The sequence below is a fragment of the Semicossyphus pulcher genome, unplaced genomic scaffold, assembly GCF_022749685.1.
Source record: "Semicossyphus pulcher isolate SPU_LCO1_2020_fin unplaced genomic scaffold, fSemPul1.0.p SCAF_1, whole genome shotgun sequence".
NCBI classification, from domain to species: Eukaryota; Metazoa; Chordata; class Actinopteri; order Labriformes; family Labridae; genus Semicossyphus; species Semicossyphus pulcher.
The window spans coordinates 2,062,182-2,081,074 of record NW_027211603.1 but is presented as its reverse complement, the minus strand read 5'-3'; the positions used below and the strand labels follow the sequence as shown (position 1 = coordinate 2,081,074).

Below are 18,893 nucleotides of genomic sequence, written 5' to 3'. Positions count from 1 at the left end.
GACTGTTGTTATTAGATGTTAAAATACAGTTTTACTGGGATTCAGAGGGTTTATTATGTAAAAGCATTGAAAAATTAAACCTAACAAAAGGTCGGTGGGATGTCATTAAGTGAATTCAACGCCGAATCAGCTTTTGTGTTCACATCATAGAATAAAGTCACTCTTTAAGTAAAAATATGAAAAAAAAAATTTCTTTAATTGCAGTTTTATTATGTACAAAGACAGCACCTTATTTACACGTTTGATTAAAAAAAAGAAGAAGATAGCTTCAACAAACAAAGTGATGAAATCAGACAGGTAAATATTCGAGACAGATTTCACAGTGCAGAGTGTGTGTGTGTGTGTGTGTGTGTGTGTGTGTGTGTGTGTGTGTGTGTGTGTGTGATGGTGAGCGACTGCTGAGTTTATGGAACTCTGACCTACAGAGAACAGAGTGTCAGTGTGGAGTCAGGCTTCAAAGCAAACCAAGGATAAACAGGTCTAGTGAATGTGCCGCTGAAGGTCTTGAGGGGGATCAGTGTGTCAGAGGAGACTTTGTAGAAGGACGCAGTGCCAGCAGGAAAGTCCACGTACACTGCTACTCTGTTTGAGACAGAGGTGGATGAGATGTATTCTTCTGTATCGTTGTTCCAGACAGAGTAACCATCAAAATCAGAACAACTGAGACCCCAGGGCATATTATGTACCCCCCCAAAATTGTCATCAGTATTTCCCCCCTCTTTTTTTCTTCTGGAAGTCAGTGATATGTAAACATGTCCTCTCCACTCGACCTCCCAGTAACAGCGACCAATCAGAGCATTGCTACACAGCATCACAGGGGAGTCAAATCTGTCTTCATGATCAGGATAAGGCTGTTCCTCCTCAGCATATTTTACCGTCCTGTTGTTGTTGGACAGTTTGAGGTTTCTGTTCACTGTGTTTGTGTCTAGTTCCAGTTCGCAGGCATCTAATAGAGAACGAGACACAATACAGCTGCAAATAATTTATCTATTAACCACTTCACTAACAGTAACTGGAGCTAAGTCATTCAACTAAATCAAATAAACTGTCAAGTTACATTTAAATCTAAAACATATTCAATCACCAATCCAGTCATTACAAGATTAACAGCTTACATTAGAGTGCTTCACATGCAGTATATACTGTATAGTATAACGTGCAGGTGTTTGCTAATAGAGCTAATACTACACTTACACTTCCTCACACCAGTTTTCAGTCTCTGCAGTCCACCATGGTGCACACTGGAGGAAGAAACAAAGTCACAATCTACTTCATACATCAACACTTATATCTACCATTTGACATGAAGCAGAGTTCCTCAGTTAGTCTGACAGACAGACAAACAGTGTGAGAACAGCTGCCGTCTGTCTATATGTCCTTACCTGAGGGTGTCTAGTTTCCAATGTGGATCCTCCAGTCCAGCAGACAGCAGCTTCACCCCTGAGTCTGCTGGATGATTGTAGCTCAGGTCCAGCTTTCTCAGATGGGAGGGATTGGAGCTCAGAGCTGAAGCCAGAGAAATACAGCCTTCCTCTGAGATCAGACAGCCTGACAGACTAAATACACACAGACACACACAAACACAGATTTCACTGTCACGGGCACTTACAGAGGACAGAAGTTGTTGTTGTGTCGCTGACTGGAATCAGTTTTTCTCGTATGATTCCTAATCACTGGCTTATTCACAGCTGTGTGGCTGATAACATTTAATCAATGCCATGCAGGTACACAGCATGGACAGTGTAACCTGAATCTTATCAATGTTTACTCTGCTGATTATGCTCATGCCATCAGTGTTTATTGTTGCAGCTTTCTCCACCATCCTAACTTCCTCCTAATGTGGTGTTTCTGGAAGTTGATTCGACTGAGATAGATGTTCAATTATGTTTATTAAATGGGCATTATCTCTCTTAAGAGAGAGAGGGTACATCTATGCAAGTTGTGCTGAGAGGAAGGATCCAGTTGTTGTCTGTGCTATCATATCATACCTTCTTGGGTTATATCTGTTGGCAAACGAGATACCTCGAGTACCCCTTTTCCACGGAGGCAGTTTCAGGGCTGGTTCAGAGCCGGTACTCGATTGAGAGCCAGTTTAAACTTGGTGACGGTCTTTCTGGAGTCGATGGTGGAGGACTTCTTACACTTTCAGAGCTCTACTGATAATGGTAAGTTATTTTTTGTTTGCCTTGTTACCAGACATGTATAACTAGGCTGTGTGGTGTGCTACTCATTTTTAAATCGATGTTATGTTAAACCCTGTAGTTATGTTTAAGTAATGTGCTGGTCAGAAGTAATGCGAATAACATAAGTATGCTACATTTTGCCACTAGCTCATAAACTAACGTCACTTTACATTTGGCTTGTAGTGCAAGCATTGTATAAAGTGCAATGCAAGAGTTTTGTACATTGTTCTCATTGTGTTGTTTACAGAATTGTCTGCAATCGATGACACAGAGTTCGATTCGACGCTGCAGCCAAAACCCTGTAAACCCTGACCTGAGACTTTCCAGTACACAGTGTAGACTCTTCAGTCCAGCAGACAGCAGCTTCACTCCTGAATCCAGCAGGTCATTGTTGCTGAGGTCGAGCTTTCTCAGGCTAGAGCACTGGGAGCTAAGAACTGAGGACAGAGCTTCACAGCTTCTTGCTGACAGTTTACAGTTGCTCAACCTGAAAATAATTTTCAGTCAGTTAATTCAAAGGTAAAGCATGTTAAGAAAAAAAGTTAAAATCTAAACACTCCTGACCTAAGAGTTTCCAGTGTACAGTGTGGACTATTCAGTCCTGCTGAGAGCATCCTCACCCCTGGATCCTGCAGGTTGTTTTTACTTAGGTCGAGCTCTTTAAGACTAGAGGGCCGAGAGGTGAAAACTGAAGACAGAGCTTCACAGCTTCTCTCAGACAGATAACAACCACTGAACCTGAAAAATATTTTTAGTTAGCCCCTTCAGTGACTAATATATAAAGTAAAAAAGAGCACAGAGTGTTATCATGTTTAATAGTTGAACACTAACCTGAGAATTTCCAGTTTGCAATGTGGAGTTTGCAGTCCAGCAGACAGCAGCTTCACTCCTAAATCCTGTAGGTTGTTGTCACTCAGGTCCAGCTCCCTCAGATTATAGGACTGGGAGCTGATAACTGTAGACAGAGCTTCACAGCTTCTCTTTGACAGCTCACAGAAAGTCAGCCTTAACAGGTATCAGAAACACAGAGGTATGAGACAAAATATTTATATATTATATTATATTTAATTTTAATGGCTTGCATGCGATCTGGATAGTTATGCATGGACGTACAGAGCTTTGTTGGAGGCTTTGACCACTGGCAGCAGCCTCAGAAGAGCCTCCTCTGAAGCAGAGTATTTCTTCAGGTCAAACACGTCCAGATCTCTTTCTGGTGACAGTAAGATGAAGACCAGAGCTGACCACTGAGCAGGAGATAGTGTATATGTTGAGAGACGTCCTGAACTCAGGTACTTTTGGATCTCCTCCACAAAAGAACTGTCACTCAGTTCATTGAGACAGTAGAACAGATTGATGCTTTTCTCCGCAGATAGATTCTCGCTGATCTTCATCTTGATGTATTGGACTGTTTTCTTTTGGGTCTTTAAGCTACTTCCTGTCTGCGTAAGTCGAAGTCTTAGGTGTTTTTGATTGGCCTCCAGTGAAAGACCAAGGAGGAAGCGGAGGAACAAATCCAGATGCCCGTTAGGACTTCGTAGGGCCTTGTCGACAGCACTCTGGTAGAAACGTGTTAATTTGACTTCATACCCTTCAGGCCACCAGGATGTTGTTTGTTCCTCTGACAGCAGATTTACATCCGAGTAGGTGAATTTCAGATGAACATGAAGAGCGGCCATAAACTCCTGAATGCTCAGATGGACGAAGCAGAACACCTTTTCCCGGTACAGTCCTCTCTCCTCTTTAAAGATCTGCGTAAACACTCCTGAGTACAATGAGGCTGCTGTGATATCGATGCCACACTCTGTCAGGTCTGACTCATAGAAGATCAGGTTTCCTTTCTGCAGCTGCTCAAAAGCCAGTTTCGCCAGAAACACGATCATTGTCTTGTTCTTGTTGTTCCAGGGTGGATCTGTCTCGGCTCCTCCATCATACTTGATGTTCGTCCGTTTGGACTGAACCACCAGGAAGTGGATGTACATCTCAGTTAGAGTTTTTGGCAGCTCTCCTCCCCCTCTAGTCTTCAACACATCCTCCAGAACTGTAGCAGTGATCCAGCAGAAGACTGGGATGTGGCACATGATGTGGACGCTTCGTGATGTCTTGATGTGGGAGATGATTTTGCTGGCCTGCTCCTCATTTCTGAATCTCTTCCTGAAGTACTCCTCCTTCTGTGGGTCAGTGAACCCTCTGATCTCTGTCACCCTGTCAACACACTCAGGAGGGATCTGATTGGCTGCTGCCGGCCGTGTGGTTATCCAAAGGCGAGCAGAGGGAAGCAGTTTCCCACTGATGAGGTTTGTCACCAGCACATCCAATGAGGTGGACTTTGTAACATCAGTCAGGATCTCATTGTCGTGGAAGTTCAGAGGAAGTCGACACTCATCCAGACCGTCAAAGATGAACACAACCTGGAACTCTTCAAACCTGCAGATTCCTGCTTCTTTGGTTTCAGTGAAGAAGTGATGAACAAGTTCCACCAAGCTGAACTTCTTCTCTTTCAGCACATTCAGCTCTCTGAAGGTGAAGGGAAACATGAACTGTATGTCCTGGTTGGCTTTGTCTTCAGCCCAGTCCAGAGTGAACTTCTGTGTTAAGACTGTTTTCCCAATGCCAGCCACTCCCTTTGTCATCACTGTTCTGATTGGTTCATCACGTCCAGTTGAGGGTTTAAAGATGTCTGCATGTATGATCATGGTTTCTGGTCTGTCTGATTTCCTGGATGTTGTCTCAATCTGTCTGACCTCATGTTCATCATTGACCTCTCCAGTCCCTCCCTCTGTGATGTAGAGCTCTGTGTAGATCTGATTCAGGAGGGTTGGGTTTCCTGCTTTAGCGATCCCCTCAAACACACACTGGAACTTCTCCTTCAGGTGAGACTTGAGTTTATGTCTGCAATCTTGACTTCCTAAATAAACACAAAAACAAATCAGTGAGTGGATCCTAAGAAAATCAGAGGTTCTAAATATTCAACAATGTTTTTCCTAGTCGCTAAATTTAGCTCATCAGGCGAAGACAGACGGACTGATTTGATACAGATGTGTGCAGCTCTCCCATGTTGCCTCATTTTTCCTTTAACATCATGTCAAAGGTGTTAGATAATCACTTACTGCTCTGCAGACAGTCAGCCAGCTCCTCCTGCTTCATTGTCCGCAGGAAGTGCAGTGTGATCTTGAGAAATGGCTCTCTGCTGATCCCCCCCTGCTCCATGCCGCTTGGCTCCTCCTCTTCCCCACTCTGTCTCTGTAAGGAATCTGATGACAGAACTCTCTGAAGTCTCTTCAGCTCCTTCTTAACAAAAGCGACGATGTTCTCCTCCAGCAGCTGAAACAGATTGAACATTAACTTTAACTTGAAGAATACCAAACTTAGTATCAAATTAATACCCATCAGTCTGAAGAACCTGCTGGTCTAACGGAGCAGCATAGAGACTATTGAGAGCTGCACGTTACAATTGTGTCTGTGGACACTACTGCTTAAATCTCACATCATCAAATCCATGTTTTAATTCAAGACTATTGTAGAACTAATAAATCCAGACCACCCAAATGTTCCTGTTGAATGTGACGCTCACTGTGAATTTTGTAACTTTACATGGACATTCAAGGTTTTCAAGGTCAATGTGATGCATCTAATCACCAGGAGAAGACACTCTAAACAATGTCATCCCAGGTTCCCTTAATAGTTTTTGTAATAGAGGATCTCACATGAAGGTGTGTCCACTGGATATAGAGCCAACACAGTTTGAAATTAATGTAAATGGAAAAAATGGGCCCTGGTTTTTCTCACATTGTTAGTCTCAGTTCCAGACAACTTAAAAGCTTCTTGTGTTCACAAACTCCTCAACACGCCTGGGCTTGGCCATAGGGTTCTTGAAAATTACATCATGTTTTTTATGTTCTTTACTCTCATTGTCGAGCACTTTGTTACTACACACCATAAAAATGGAGTCCAGGTCTGTTTGATGTTGCTGGGTGGGCTGATCACTGGGAGCCTCTGAGGTGTCCTGCTGTACTCTGTGGAGAAAACATCAGGTTTCAGGTCTTTTTTAAATGATTGAAATCTGGACAAACGATTTCTCAACCTATAACCGAATATCAGTGAAAAAAAGTCCTATGAACAGACGCCTTGAGGCAGGTGATCACAGCCGAGCAGAAAGTGTCTTAGAAAGATCAGATTCTGTGTTGAACTGTGCAAAGCACTTTGAATTGCTCTATGTATGAATGGTGCTTTATAAATAAACTTTCCTTGCCTTACTTGCCATGTAACACTGAATTGTTGATTGACAGGTGTGATGGATGGATGGATGGATAGATTCTTACCTTCTATCTTTAAATTTAAGAGGCTGAGCTATAGACCGGTCGCTTTTCATGGACACAAAGCTGGTTTCAGGAAGGTCCCGGCCCTGCTGCTCCATCCTGTACAAACAAACAAGAAGTCGACTAATGACTAACTTGGGTAAGGGTGAGGGGTCCTCTAACCCTTCTACTGTGGCCCAACAACTTTATCTTATTATAGGTTTGCAACGTCCTTTGATCAACCGTAGTTAATCATCGACAGGTTCCTTGTGCAGTATTATCGAACAAGGGACACACCCAGATGTCCCAGAAACGCTGATGAAAGTGTAAGACACAAACAAGTCTGTTCCTTCACTAACAATTTCAGTTGTGAATGCATATTACTTTATTTTGTATGTTTTTTAGTTTGCAGGGGATCAAATACAAAATATGGAACCAAGATAATCCTTATGTGTAATTGCTGCTTTATTTTGAAAGTCTAACCGGACGTTCCAAATGTATTATATCTAACATAAACGGCTAACTGAAGCTAAAGTGGTACCTAGATCGTCATATTTGAATCGTGGGGTCACAGAACAAGCTGTCTTATTTGTGTCGGGAGGGAGGACATGTTGGAACAACTCAGTGACAGGCTGTTGACTTACTTTGTCTCCTGTCCCTTAAAAATAGGTGGTGAGGGATATTTGTTACTTCATACTGTGAGGACATTTCAGAGCCTGTGCTTTTTCACTTTTACACCTACCTTTACATGCATCTCATCTGTAACTCTTCCTGAGTAAGAACTGTTTGTTCTTTTGCCCCCTCTGATCAAACTGGGGACACACCCACACGTCACAGAAACACTGAGGAAGATTTAAGCCTGAAACAAGTCTGTTCCTTCAAAAGGAATTTCAGCTGCAAATTAGCTGATTACTTTATTAAGTACGTTTTTAAGTTTGCAGGAGATTAAAAGTAAACAAAAGATTGGTTTTTGGAAAGGTGTGATTGTGCTGCTGGAACAACGAGATATACAAGTTCTCAGTTGTGTTTTTCATAGGAGTACTGAATCTACATTTCACTGTGTTTCTCTCAGCTGTTTATACTGCACAAACTAAGAGGCACAACTTTCTTTTAGTTAACTGATGCATCAGTTATAAAAAAACAACTAAAGACTGTCTCCAGAAGAATCTGTAGACTGGGGGCAGTTCAAGCGAAGGAATAATGGTAGCAGAATAAGAGTCAAATGTCTGCTTGGGGTGGAGGTCAGGGGCAATGGATCAACCACACAAACCCAGACTTCTACCCAGGACACCAGGGTTTGATCCCCATGTGAAATAAATAGTCAATGTTGACTTCTTTTTTTACCGTAGTTAAGCCATCTATTGTTCGTAACGTAGCCTACAAAAGTTTCATAACTATCCTGCGTATGTAGGAATTTATTTAAACCCAAACCAGGACCTCTTTACAAACCTAACCAAGTTGTTTTGGTGCCTGAATAGAGATTAAACTGTTTGCAGTGTTAACTCAGTGCTGCACATGAAAAATCTAAATAATTTGAAATGTTAATCACCAGTAAGCTAATTTTTAAAATCCAACTAGATAAGTATTATGTGTAATTGCTGCTTTATTTTGAAAGTCTAACCGGACGTTCCAAATGTATTATATCTAACATAAACGGCTAACTGAAGCTAAAGTGGTACCTAGATCGTCATGTTTGAATCGTGGGGTCACAGAACAAGCTGTCTTATTTGTGTTGGGAGTGAGGACATGTTGGAACTATACAGTTACATGCTGTTGACCGGCCCTGCTGCTCCATCCTGTACAAACAAACAAGAAGTCGAATAATGACTTACTTGGGTAAGGGTGAGGGGTCCTCTAACCCTTCTACTGTGGCCCAACAACTTCATCTTTGTATAGGGGTGCGTAAAAATGTTTGTGAATTGAACCAGTGAGCCAATTGACCTTTGAGTCTTTTGTCAAACAAAAATAGCCTAATAATGGGCAGTAAAACAAAGAGTTAATCTAATTTTATGAATTTTGAGTTGTGATGTAGAAGTGAACTTTTTACATGTTACAAATATGCCTTTGAGTTTATTTAAATGGTGTAAAACCTACTTTCACAATGAAAAAGACTTAAAATTATATAACCTACAAATTATTGTAGTTACGTTATTTCTAATGGCTGTCACCACGATCACCAAGTTGTACTTTTGCCCCTTTGATCAGCCGTAGTTAATCATCTACAGTTTCCTTGTGCAGTATTATCGAACAAGGGACACACCCAGATGTCCCAGAAACGCTGAGGAAAGTGTAAGACACAAACAAGTCTGTTCCTTCACTAACAATTTCAGTTGTGAATGCATATTACTTTATTTAGTATGTATTTTAGTTTGCAGGGGATTCAAATACAAAATATGGAACCAAGATAATCCTTATGTGTAATTGCTGCTTTATTTTTAAAGTCTAACCGGACGTTCCAAATGTATTATATCCAACATAAACGGCTAACTGAAGCTAAAGTGGTACCTAGATCGTCATATTTGAATCGTGGGGTCACAGAACAAGCTGTCTTATTTGTGTTGGGAGTGAGGACATGTTGGAACAACTCAGTGACAGGCTGTTGACTTACTTTGTCTCCTGTCCCTTAAAAATAAGTGGTGGAGTCATGGACCGTGCACTCTTCAGGGACACACAGCTGGTATCAGGTTCAGAAGAGTCTGGGCTTGAACACAAACACACAAAGCTTTGGATGTGAATAATGAAACATGGGGAAGAGTCTCTGACAGTTTGAGATCCTCGTCTCCCTTTGTTCATAATTTCGTCAGAAAACACTCGCATGTACAGGACAAGATCAGCCAACAGGTAATCATAGCACTTTGTCTACAGGGGGCGACACATACCACAAGTTCCTCACTGTGGCTTTAACTTTAATAGTTTTCAAATACGAGTTGAGATCCCGTTATCTTTGCACAGAAACAGCGGGTAGAAATGTCCTTCAGAGGGATACTTGTTACTTCATACTGTGAGGACATTTCAGAGCCTGTGCTTTTTCACTTTTACACCTACTTTTACATGCATCTCATCTGTAACTCTTCCTGAGTAAGAACTGTTTGTTCTATTTCATTCTTACTGACCGCCAGAGGCAGTGCTTAACACTGGATGTTATCCATCTTGCGCATGCGCAGGTCGAGTATTTAATATCAACAAAGTCACATGTGACCTCGGATGACGTAGGGCAGCCCTGCCTACATAAGCTCACGTCATCATCAAAGATGTCCCTTGTATCTTCTCGCAGGTAATCCGCAAATGCAGGTTGAAACTATAAGCTTGAAATAAAAGCAGATAGCCGGTGACTCTTCGCTGGTAGCCCTGTAACCACATGGTTGGAGCTACGGTTTCGTCCTCTAGGGGCTGCGTTGGGTATACTACGACTAAACTTAACTTTGCTGACAGACCGGTGTTTTCGCCTGTCCAGGCAGCATAACGTTTCGGGTAGGCAAACACAGGAGCGTCTTCGCCGGCTTCGAAGCTCGGCTGGAAGGGTAAGTATTCTCCTTTGTTAGCGTAAAGTAACGTATTGATAATATATTAAAAGAGGCCTGTTTTCGGGGTTCCTCTAAACTTTACAGTGGCTGAACGGTGTGTTAGCGCTTGCAGTGAGCATCAAGGCTGGCATCGGGATAGCACTAGCCTGCGCGGCTGGGTTATTGATTTATTGATTTATTGATTTGAAGCAACGTATTGTTGTAGTTAATTCACCGCTCCCTGACGACTGTTTTCGCTCTTTAAAGCATGTATTATGTTCCTCAAATGGGATTTCAGAGCGGATGCTCCCCAGTAGCATGTGTTTCGTGTTATCACTCCCTGACGAATGTTTTCGCTCGTTAAAGCGTGTAGTGTACCTCCTTAGTTGTGTCCGTAGTGAGTATATTTCGCTGCTATATTAATGATTATGTGTTACTAAAGAGTGCTTTCGCTCTATAGTAATCTGTTAATTAAGAGTGTGTTCGCTCCCAAGTAATTAAGTGAACTGAGTAAAGGACGAAAAATACATGCAGGCTGGCCCTATCATGTTAGACTCACATGCTTGCCGCACCTGCATGGCTCCACTGCTAGCTGCAGATGGACATGATGAATGCCCCACATGTCTCGGTGTTGTCCACCTGAGGGAGGGGCTGTCTGATAGTCAGTGCATGAACTGCAGTTATATGCCGCGTGGGCTAAAGGTAGACCGCCTGGCTGAGGTAGAGGAACGGCAGCTTGAGGGCGAGCTGCCCCCGTCTGGTGTGGCTTCAGTGTGAGGACGCTCTCCTCCTAGGAATGCTCCACCAAGAAAGAAGGCCAAGAAAGTTGACTGTTTGGCAGCCAAAGTCGACACACTAAGCTCTGAGTTTGCAGTGTTTAAAGATTGCTCCTTAATCTTCAGCCTGGCAGCGGGACTTCAGTCCCAGTGCACAGCCCTCAGGCTCCTAACCCACAAGGATGGGATGAGGACGCCCTGTCTACAAGGGCCTCCTGCAGCCAGTTTTGTGAGGACAGGCCTGGACTGGGAGAAGGGGAGGCTTCCACCCATGTTTCTGACACCTGTTCCCAGCAGTCTGGAAGTGGGTCTAGGGCACAGTGAAGCCAGTTGTCCGCATGGCACTGGCACGCTTGGGGTTGGATGAGGCTCCAGCAGCAGGCACTCCAGCTAGTGCATTTTTTAGGCGGATCCCGCCGCAGGCTACTTTCTCTGTGCCGCCCTCCCTGCCATTCATTGAGGAGCTCCACAAATGCTGGCCAGACCCCAAATCCTTTTCTCACCACACCAGTGACAGCAGGGCCCTGGCTTCCATGCAAAATACCAGCAGTTACGGACTGGACCGCATGCCAGCCGTGGAGCCATCTATTGCCTCCCTGATTGTGTCACCCGAGGAGGTACTGAGACGTGATGCTCGCTGTCCCAGGCCACAGTGTCGCATCACAGATGACCTTCTGTCAAAGTGCTACGATACGGCAGCACGCATGGGCCGTGTTGGGAACTCCCTGTCCCACCTGATATTAGCCCTGTCCCAGTCCCTGCAAACCTCCAGTGTAGACGCTTCCGTCCAGAGTCTTAGTGATGCCTCTCTGCAGGCATTCGCCTCCATGACCCGGGAGCTTGGTAGGCTAATGTCAACACTTACTTTGACTCGCCGCCAGGTATGGCTAGCCCAATCTCCACTTTCAGAGCCATGCCGGAGGGTCCTCTGCACTCTCCCTGTAGTACCGGGGGAGCTGTTTGGCCCAGCAGCACAGCAGGCCTTGGAGCGGGGTATCCAGGCAAACCAGACTAGGCAGCAGTTTGCTAGCCTTCGGGGACCTACACCCCTTCCGAGACAGCGGCCTCCACAGGGTTTTGGCACCAACCGCCCTCAGCTACCAGCTCGTCCTGGTGGCTACCCAAGGACCTCACATTCCTTCGTGCGACCTGATAACCGCCGCCGGGCTCCCACACGGCAGGCGCCTCAAACGCAGAGGGGTCGGGGGTCTGGGCATTGCCCCCCCAGGGGACCAAAGGGCCAGGGGGGCAGGCCCTGAGTGCTTGGGGTCGGCTGTCGGACACTTCTCCCAGCAGCACCTCAGCTTCTGGGAGAGCTGCACTACAGACCCTTGGGTGGTGACTACGCTTTCCCAAGGGTACAATCTCCAGTTCCGACGCCTGCCCCCAGTTTTCAGTGGGATCCGTCTGACCATAGTCAGCGATCCCACAAAGTCTCGTGCACTCAGCCAGGAGATATCCACCCTCCTGGAGAAGGATGCCATTGAAGGCGTTGATCTTCAGACACAGCAAGGTGGGTTCTATTCAGTTTATTTTTTGATTCCCAAGAAAGAGGGTGGGTTTCGCCCTATACTGGACTTACGAGGGCTGAACAAATTTCTAAAAGTGTTGCCCTTCCACATGCTATGTACAGCAGACGTGCTCCAAGCCGTGACACGGCACAGTTGGTTCACATCAATCGATTTAAAGGATGCCTATTTCCACGTCCCCATAGCACCTCATCACAGGCAATACCTGCGCTTTGCATTCGAAGGACAGGCCTATCAGTTCAAGGTGCTCCCATTTGGTCTTTCCCTAGCCCCACGGGTCTTCATGAGGTGCATGCAGGCAGCACTGGCCCCGATGCAAGCCACCGGTGTGCAGATCCTCCCTTATTTAGAAGATTGGCTGATCTGTGCCCCCACCCGGGAACGGGCAGAGCAGGACACAACAGCCCTTCTATGCCATGTGACGCGGTTGGGCCTAACCGTCAATCATGCCAAAAGTTGTACCCAGCCAAAGGATAGTGTTTATTGGGTATAACCCTAGACTCCTGCCAAATGCTTGCCTACCCAACTCCACGACAGGTAAAGGCCATACAGCAGCTCCTCCTCTGTTTTCGGAGGAACAGGAGGTTAAGGTACAGCCTATTTCTCAGGCTGATGGGTATGCTGACTTCTGTAACATCAGTAGTGCCACTAAGTCTCCCCAACTTGCGGCCGTTCCAAGTTTGGACCAATGGCCTCCATCTAGATCCGAGGTTGCACAGATTCAAGAAGGTCAGGGTTTCCAGTCGATGCCTCCTGACATTGCAGCCATGGAGAGACCGGGCTTATCTGGCCAAAGGTGTCTCATTGGGTTCAATCACTTCGCGCCGCGAGGTGGTGGTGACCGATGCTTCGCCCTCCGGATGGGGGTCAGTATGGCGGCGCAGAGCAGTAAGGGGACTCTGGAGTGCACAGGAGGCTGCAGAACACATAAATGTGCTCGAGCTCCGTGCTATACATTTGGCTCTCCGCAACTTCCTACCATATTTGCGGGGCAGGCATGTTCTCATACGGTCCGACAACAAGTCAGCCGTCTACCATGTCAACCGCCAGGGAGGCACCAGGTCGACACAGTCATTACACGTAGCACAACAACTCCTTGTATGGGCTTTCCCTCATTTATCCAGCCTCAGAGCCATGTACCTGCCAGGACCACAGAACGTGGTGGCCGACTTTCTCTCCCGCCAGAAGCCCCCCTCAGGGGAGTGGAGACTCCACCCAGAGGTAGTAGAGGCCTTATGGGGCAAATATGGCACAGCAGAGGTGGACTTGTTCGCTTCGGAGTCATCGACACACTGCCCCCTCTGGTTCTCACTGACGGAGACAACGAGTCCGTTGGGACAGGATGCCCTGGCAGATCGCCTCCTTTATGCTTTTCCACCATTTCCGCTCTTAGCTGCGACGCTACACAGAGTTCAGCAAGGCAACCACAGACTCCTGTTGGTGGCCCCAAACTGGCCAGGGAGACCCTGGTTTCCAGCGATGTACAAACTTCTAGATGGGGATCCATGCTGCCTTCCCAGGAGGAGAGACCTACTCTCACAGCTGGGGGGCCAAATCTGGCATCCGAACCCGGAACGTCTGCAGCTTTGGGTATGGCCCCTGAGGGGCCTGACCCACTCCTAATGGCATGTGATCAGGAGGTAGTCCAAACCATCATGGACTCAAGAGCTCCATCCACCAGGGCACTTTATGCTAACAGATGGAAGATATTTTCGGAGTGGTGTAGAGCTCACAAAGAGGTACCTGAGAGTTCCTCTGTGCCAATGATACTGCGGTTTTTGCAGTCTTTGCTAGAGAGAAGGCTCTCTGCTTCTACCTTGAGGGTCTATGTGGCTGCGATTTCGGCCAGGCATATTAGAGTGGATAACCAGACATTAGGGTCTCACACTGGTGACCCGTTTCCTTAAAGGAGCCCGGCGGCGGAACCCCCCACAGGCTGTCAAGGTTCCCTCATGGGACATGGCCTCTGCTGCTGGAGGTCCTTCGTCTCCCCCCCTTTGAGCCTCTGGAGCAGGCAGAGCTAAAGTGGCTTTCAGCAAAGGCTGTTTTTCTTCTGGCAATGGCGTCAGCGAAGCGTGTGAGTGAGCTTCATGCCTTGTCAGTTATTGAAGCATGTATGCGCTGGAACTCAGACGGCACAGGGGTGGCACTTTGGCCTAACCCGTCATTTCTCCCGAAGAGGCTGGCTCTGGCCCACTTTAATCAGGTCATTGAGCTAGCAGCTTATGACCCCGCTTGCCTACAGGATGAGGAAGCTAGTTCAGCAGAACTACTCTGCCCGGTGAGGGCCTTGTCACATTATATACAGGCAACTGCTGGCTTTCGCCACTCTGATGGCCTGTTTGTCTGCTATGGTGGCCCTAGAAAGGGGCACGCCCTGTCCAAACAGAGACTTTCCAGGTGGATTGTTGAGGTAATTGGGGAGGCATACAGGTCAAAGGGACTGCCTCTGCCTCTCAATATCAGGGGCCACTCAACCAGGAGTTTCTCCACTTCCTGGGCAGCACTACGGGGGGTGCCTCTAAATGAGATTTGTGCTGCGGCCACCTGGGCTTCACCGTGCACCTTTGCCCGTCACTACAGGGTCAATGTCGCTGCTCCCAACGCATTGGCGGCAGCGGTTTTTCAGGAACCCTCAGGCCATTTCCGGTAAGGTGGGTACTGATTCCTCGTGACAATGTTGGTAATAGTCATCCAGTGTTAAGCACTGCCTCTGGCGGTCAGTAAGAATGAAATAGAACGAGAGTTACGTATGTAACTACGGTTCTATCAATTCTGGATGACTGCCAGAGTTCTCTGTCACTTGGAATCTTGGCGAGAAGATTCTGTAGGGACATCTTTGATGATGACGTGAGCTTATGTAGGCAGGGCTGCCCTACGTCATCCTAGGTCACATGTGACTTTGTTGATATTAAATACTCGACCTGCGCATGCGCGAGATGGATAACATCCAGTGTTAAGCACTGCCTCTGGCGGTCATCCAGAATTCATAGAACCGTAGTTACATACGTAACTCTCGTTCTTTTGCCCCCTCTGATCAAACTGGGGACACACCCACACCTCACAGAAACACTGAGGAAGATTTAAGCCTGAAACAAGTCTGTTCCTTCAAAAGGAATTTCAGCTGCAAATTAGCTGATTACTTTATTAAGTACGTTTTTAAGTTTGCAGGAGATTAAAAGTAAACAAAAGATTGGTTTTTGGAAAGGTGTGATTGTGCTGCTGGAACAACAAGCTTCTACCTAGGAGACCAGGGTTTGATCCCCATGTGAAATAAATAGTCAATGTTGACTTCTTTTTTACCGTAGTTAAGCCTACAAAAGTTTCATAACTATCCTACGTATGTAGGTATTTATTTAAACCCAAACCAGGACCTCTTTACAAAATTAACCTCTTTACATTAAACTGTTTTGCAATGTTAACTCAGTGTTGCACATGAAAAATCTAAATAATTTGACATGTTAATCACCAGTAAGCTCAATTTTTAAAATCCAACTAGATAAGTATTATGTGTAATTGCTGCTTTATTTTGAAAGTCTAACAGGACGTTCCAAACGTATTATATCTAACATAACCGGCTAACTGAAGCTAAAGTGGTACCTAGATCGTCATGTTTGAATCGTGGGGTCACAGAACAAGCTGTCTTATTTGTGTTGGGAGTGAGGACATGTTGGAACTATACAGTTACATGCTGTTGACCGGCCCTGCTGCTCCATCCTGTACAAACAAACAAGAAGTCGAATAATGACTTACTTGGGTAAGGGTGAGGGGTCCTCTAACCCTTCTACTGTGGCCCAACAACTTCATCTTTGTATAGGGGTGCGTAAAAATGTTTGTGAATTGAACCAGTGAGCCAATTGACCTTTGAGTCTTTTGTCAAACAAAAATAGCCTAATAATGGGCAGTAATACAAAGAGTTAATCTAATTTTATGAATTTTGAGTTGTGATGTAGAAGTGAACTTTTTACATGTCACAAATATGCCTTTGAGTTTATTTAAATGGTGTAAAACCTACTTTCACAATGAAAAAGACTTAAAATTATATAACCTACAAATTATTGTAGTTACGTTATTTCTAATGGCTGTCACCACAATCACCAAGTTGTACTTTTGCCCCTTTGATCAGCCGTAGTTAATCATCTACAGTTTCCTTGTGCAGTATTATCGAACAAGGGACACACCCAGATGTCCCAGAAACGCTGAGGAAAGTGTAAGACACAAACAAGTCTGTTCCTTCACTAACAATTTCAGTTGTGAATGCATATTACTTTATTTAGTATGTTTTTTAGTTTGCAGGGGATCAAATACAAAATATGGAACCTAGATGATCCTTATGTGTAATTGCTGCTTTATTTTTAAAGTCTAACCGGACGTTCCAAATGTATTATATCTAACATAAACGGCTAACTGAAGCTAAAGTGGTACCTAGATCGTCATATTTGAATCGTGGGGTCACAGAACAAGCTGTCTTATTTGTGTTGGGAGCGAGGACATGTTGGAACAACTCAGTGACAGGCTGTTGACTTACTTTGTCTCCTGTCCCTTAAAATCAGGTGGTGGAGTCATGGACCGCGCACTCTTCAGGGACACACAGCTGGTATCAGGTTCAGAAGAGTCTGGGCTGTGCTGCTGCTCTGGGCTTGACCACAAACACACAAAGCTTTGGATGTGAATAATGAAACATGGGGAAGAGTCTCTGACAGTTTGAGATCCTCATCTCACCTCTGAGCTTCATTTTCCCCACACAGAGTGGTTTTCAAGGGAGAGGCTCCCTCCTCTCTGTCCTCAGGCTGATCCATGGCAGAGCTCAAACCTGCTGGGAGGGATTCAATCTGTCACTACCACAAGGTTTCCATCACAGCACACATGAGCTCTCTCTTTGCATGGCACAACCGGGACAGTTGACACATGAATGTGTAAAAAAAAACACAAGGCTCAGAGCTGGAAGATTATAGAGTTTTATACAAAATGCACCTAACCAAGTTGATCCAAGCACTCCGACAGCTCTGACACTTCCTGTATTTTTCAACTATGTTGTGAGCTCAGATTACAATCAGGTTTTACCTGAGAAGTACAGACGAGGAAACATACATAATCAAATATTTGAAACTTATACTGTACTGATTTCTAATGGACAATCAAACAGTGATACAACACGTTGTGATCAAACCATCCTGTTCATCAAACATTTACAGATTCCTCTGGAAGGATTCTTACCTGCTGAACTCACTTCAGGTCACCTCATAGAGAATGTCCACCTTAATGTGTCGAGGAAACACTGAAAGAAAAGGCTGCTTCTTCCCCTTATCAGCCGTGGTGTCTGTGTGCATCCGAATGAATCACGAGTCCAAGTATGATAAAGCAGCAGCGTCAAGTCAAAACCAGTCTCACCTGCATCAGATACCAGGGCGTGTCCGGATTTTCTTTTACTTGGCTGCCGCAACCCTCATACCTCATGGCAACCCTGATTCATGCAGGGTTGCCATGAAGTATGAGTGTGTATTATACTTTAGTTAAAATTTAACAGGTTCATACAGTTTTTATATTCCTGTGTATACGTTTATGATTGCATCTCCTACGAGACAGATTAGCAAAAGAAAATATGCTTCAATGAAATGCTATCACAGCTACATGCAGCCTATGGCAACACAAGTAAGTTTGTTGAAGCCCCGCCTCTGACCAGGAGTGGAGTGGATGCAACTTTGGCATGCCCCTGGCAGAAACGCCTGTCAGAGAGGTCTCAAATCAGATGCTGTGGTTACACTAGCTGTCCACCAGATGGTGCAAACTGACCATCTAACAAGCAAAAGATCAACTCAGTATCATTAGCTGCTGTCAGTTATTTTAGGTAACAACCTTAAATGCTGAATGTAAAATGAGGCCAACTTGGAAGTTACAGAATCCTGCAGTTCCTCTGGTGTCCACTTGAGGCTGCCTCCAGCAGTGAGTCAGTCCCCATAGAGCCCCATGTTAAACTTTACAGCAGAAATAAACATGTTTACAGCCTGGTACAAAAAACAGTTTGGGTCTCTATAGCTCATTTCTCTCTTCATGACAACTGTACGGGGAGAATCTTTATACAGCTCACCTGTTTACATTATATTAAGGCTTAAAGTGATGTATTATTAGGGGCATGGCCTCTTTGAGTGACAGGTGGGAGCTGCTAGCTGTCTGCTAGGTGTCACCTCAGCTAACTGAACTTGTGTATTTGTGATGTTGTCTCTTTTCATGCAAGTATTGGACAAATAATCGTGGTGATAAGTGAAAATCTAGTTTTATAATAATTACATGATAAAGCTCATTATACCAATAATGTTACCTTGTTTAGTATTTCTTATACATGATTTATTTGTGGCGGTCAGTGGAAAGGATTGTTGTTGACTTTCACCCGGAGAGATAACGTTGGGCTGTAATGATGAGAAAGCTGGTTATTTAAGTTACCTGCTAAGCGCAGTTTACCTCCCACCAGAGATGTGGCGAGACCGCTACATTCAACAAGCTCTCTTAACTGTTTTTTCTTGTGATGAATAAACAGCCACCACCACAAACAGAATCTCAATCTGTGGGAAACACGATGGTTAAGTAGCTCATTCACCAGCTGATGAAT

General features: G+C 45.0%; 1 protein-coding gene across 2 annotated transcripts; it reads right to left on the bottom strand.

Annotated features, from left to right (window-relative positions):
- Nucleotides 1-175: 175 nt before the first annotated feature.
- Nucleotides 176-17,624, bottom strand: LOC138583994 (NACHT, LRR and PYD domains-containing protein 3-like). Of its 2 annotated transcripts, XM_069656134.1 has the most exons (14): nucleotides 17,504-17,624; nucleotides 17,009-17,099; nucleotides 16,815-16,925; nucleotides 9,087-9,179; nucleotides 6,503-6,598; nucleotides 6,118-6,196; nucleotides 5,291-5,504; nucleotides 3,297-5,088; nucleotides 3,015-3,188; nucleotides 2,748-2,921; nucleotides 2,497-2,670; nucleotides 1,383-1,556; nucleotides 1,195-1,241; nucleotides 176-946 (listed from the first exon to the last, which is right to left on the bottom strand). In XM_069656134.1, exons 2-14 carry the CDS (start codon nucleotides 17,083-17,085, stop codon nucleotides 420-422), a joined length of 3,732 nt encoding a protein of 1,243 aa, XP_069512235.1. In that variant the 5' UTR covers nucleotides 17,086-17,099; nucleotides 17,504-17,624; the 3' UTR covers nucleotides 176-419. The 2 variants fall into 2 exon arrangements, with proteins under 2 accessions (XP_069512235.1, XP_069512318.1); XM_069656217.1 differs by lacking the exons at nucleotides 176-946; nucleotides 1,195-1,241; nucleotides 1,383-1,556 and having other exon boundaries at nucleotides 2,560-2,670; nucleotides 2,804-2,921.
- Between the last annotated feature and the right edge of the window lie 1,269 nt (nucleotides 17,625-18,893).

Coding starts and splice junctions, on each gene's coding strand:
- LOC138583994 (XM_069656134.1), bottom strand. CDS start 17,085: ATGGATCAGCCTGAGGACAGAGAGGAGGGAGCCTCTCCCTTGAAAACC. Junction 3,189..3,296: donor AAAGCCTCCAACAAAGCTCT/GTACGTCCATGC, acceptor ATACCTGTTAAG/GCTGACTTTCTGTGAGCTGT. Junction 1,242..1,382: donor TGGAAACTAGACACCCTCAG/GTAAGGACATAT, acceptor TTCTTCCTCCAG/TGTGCACCATGGTGGACTGC.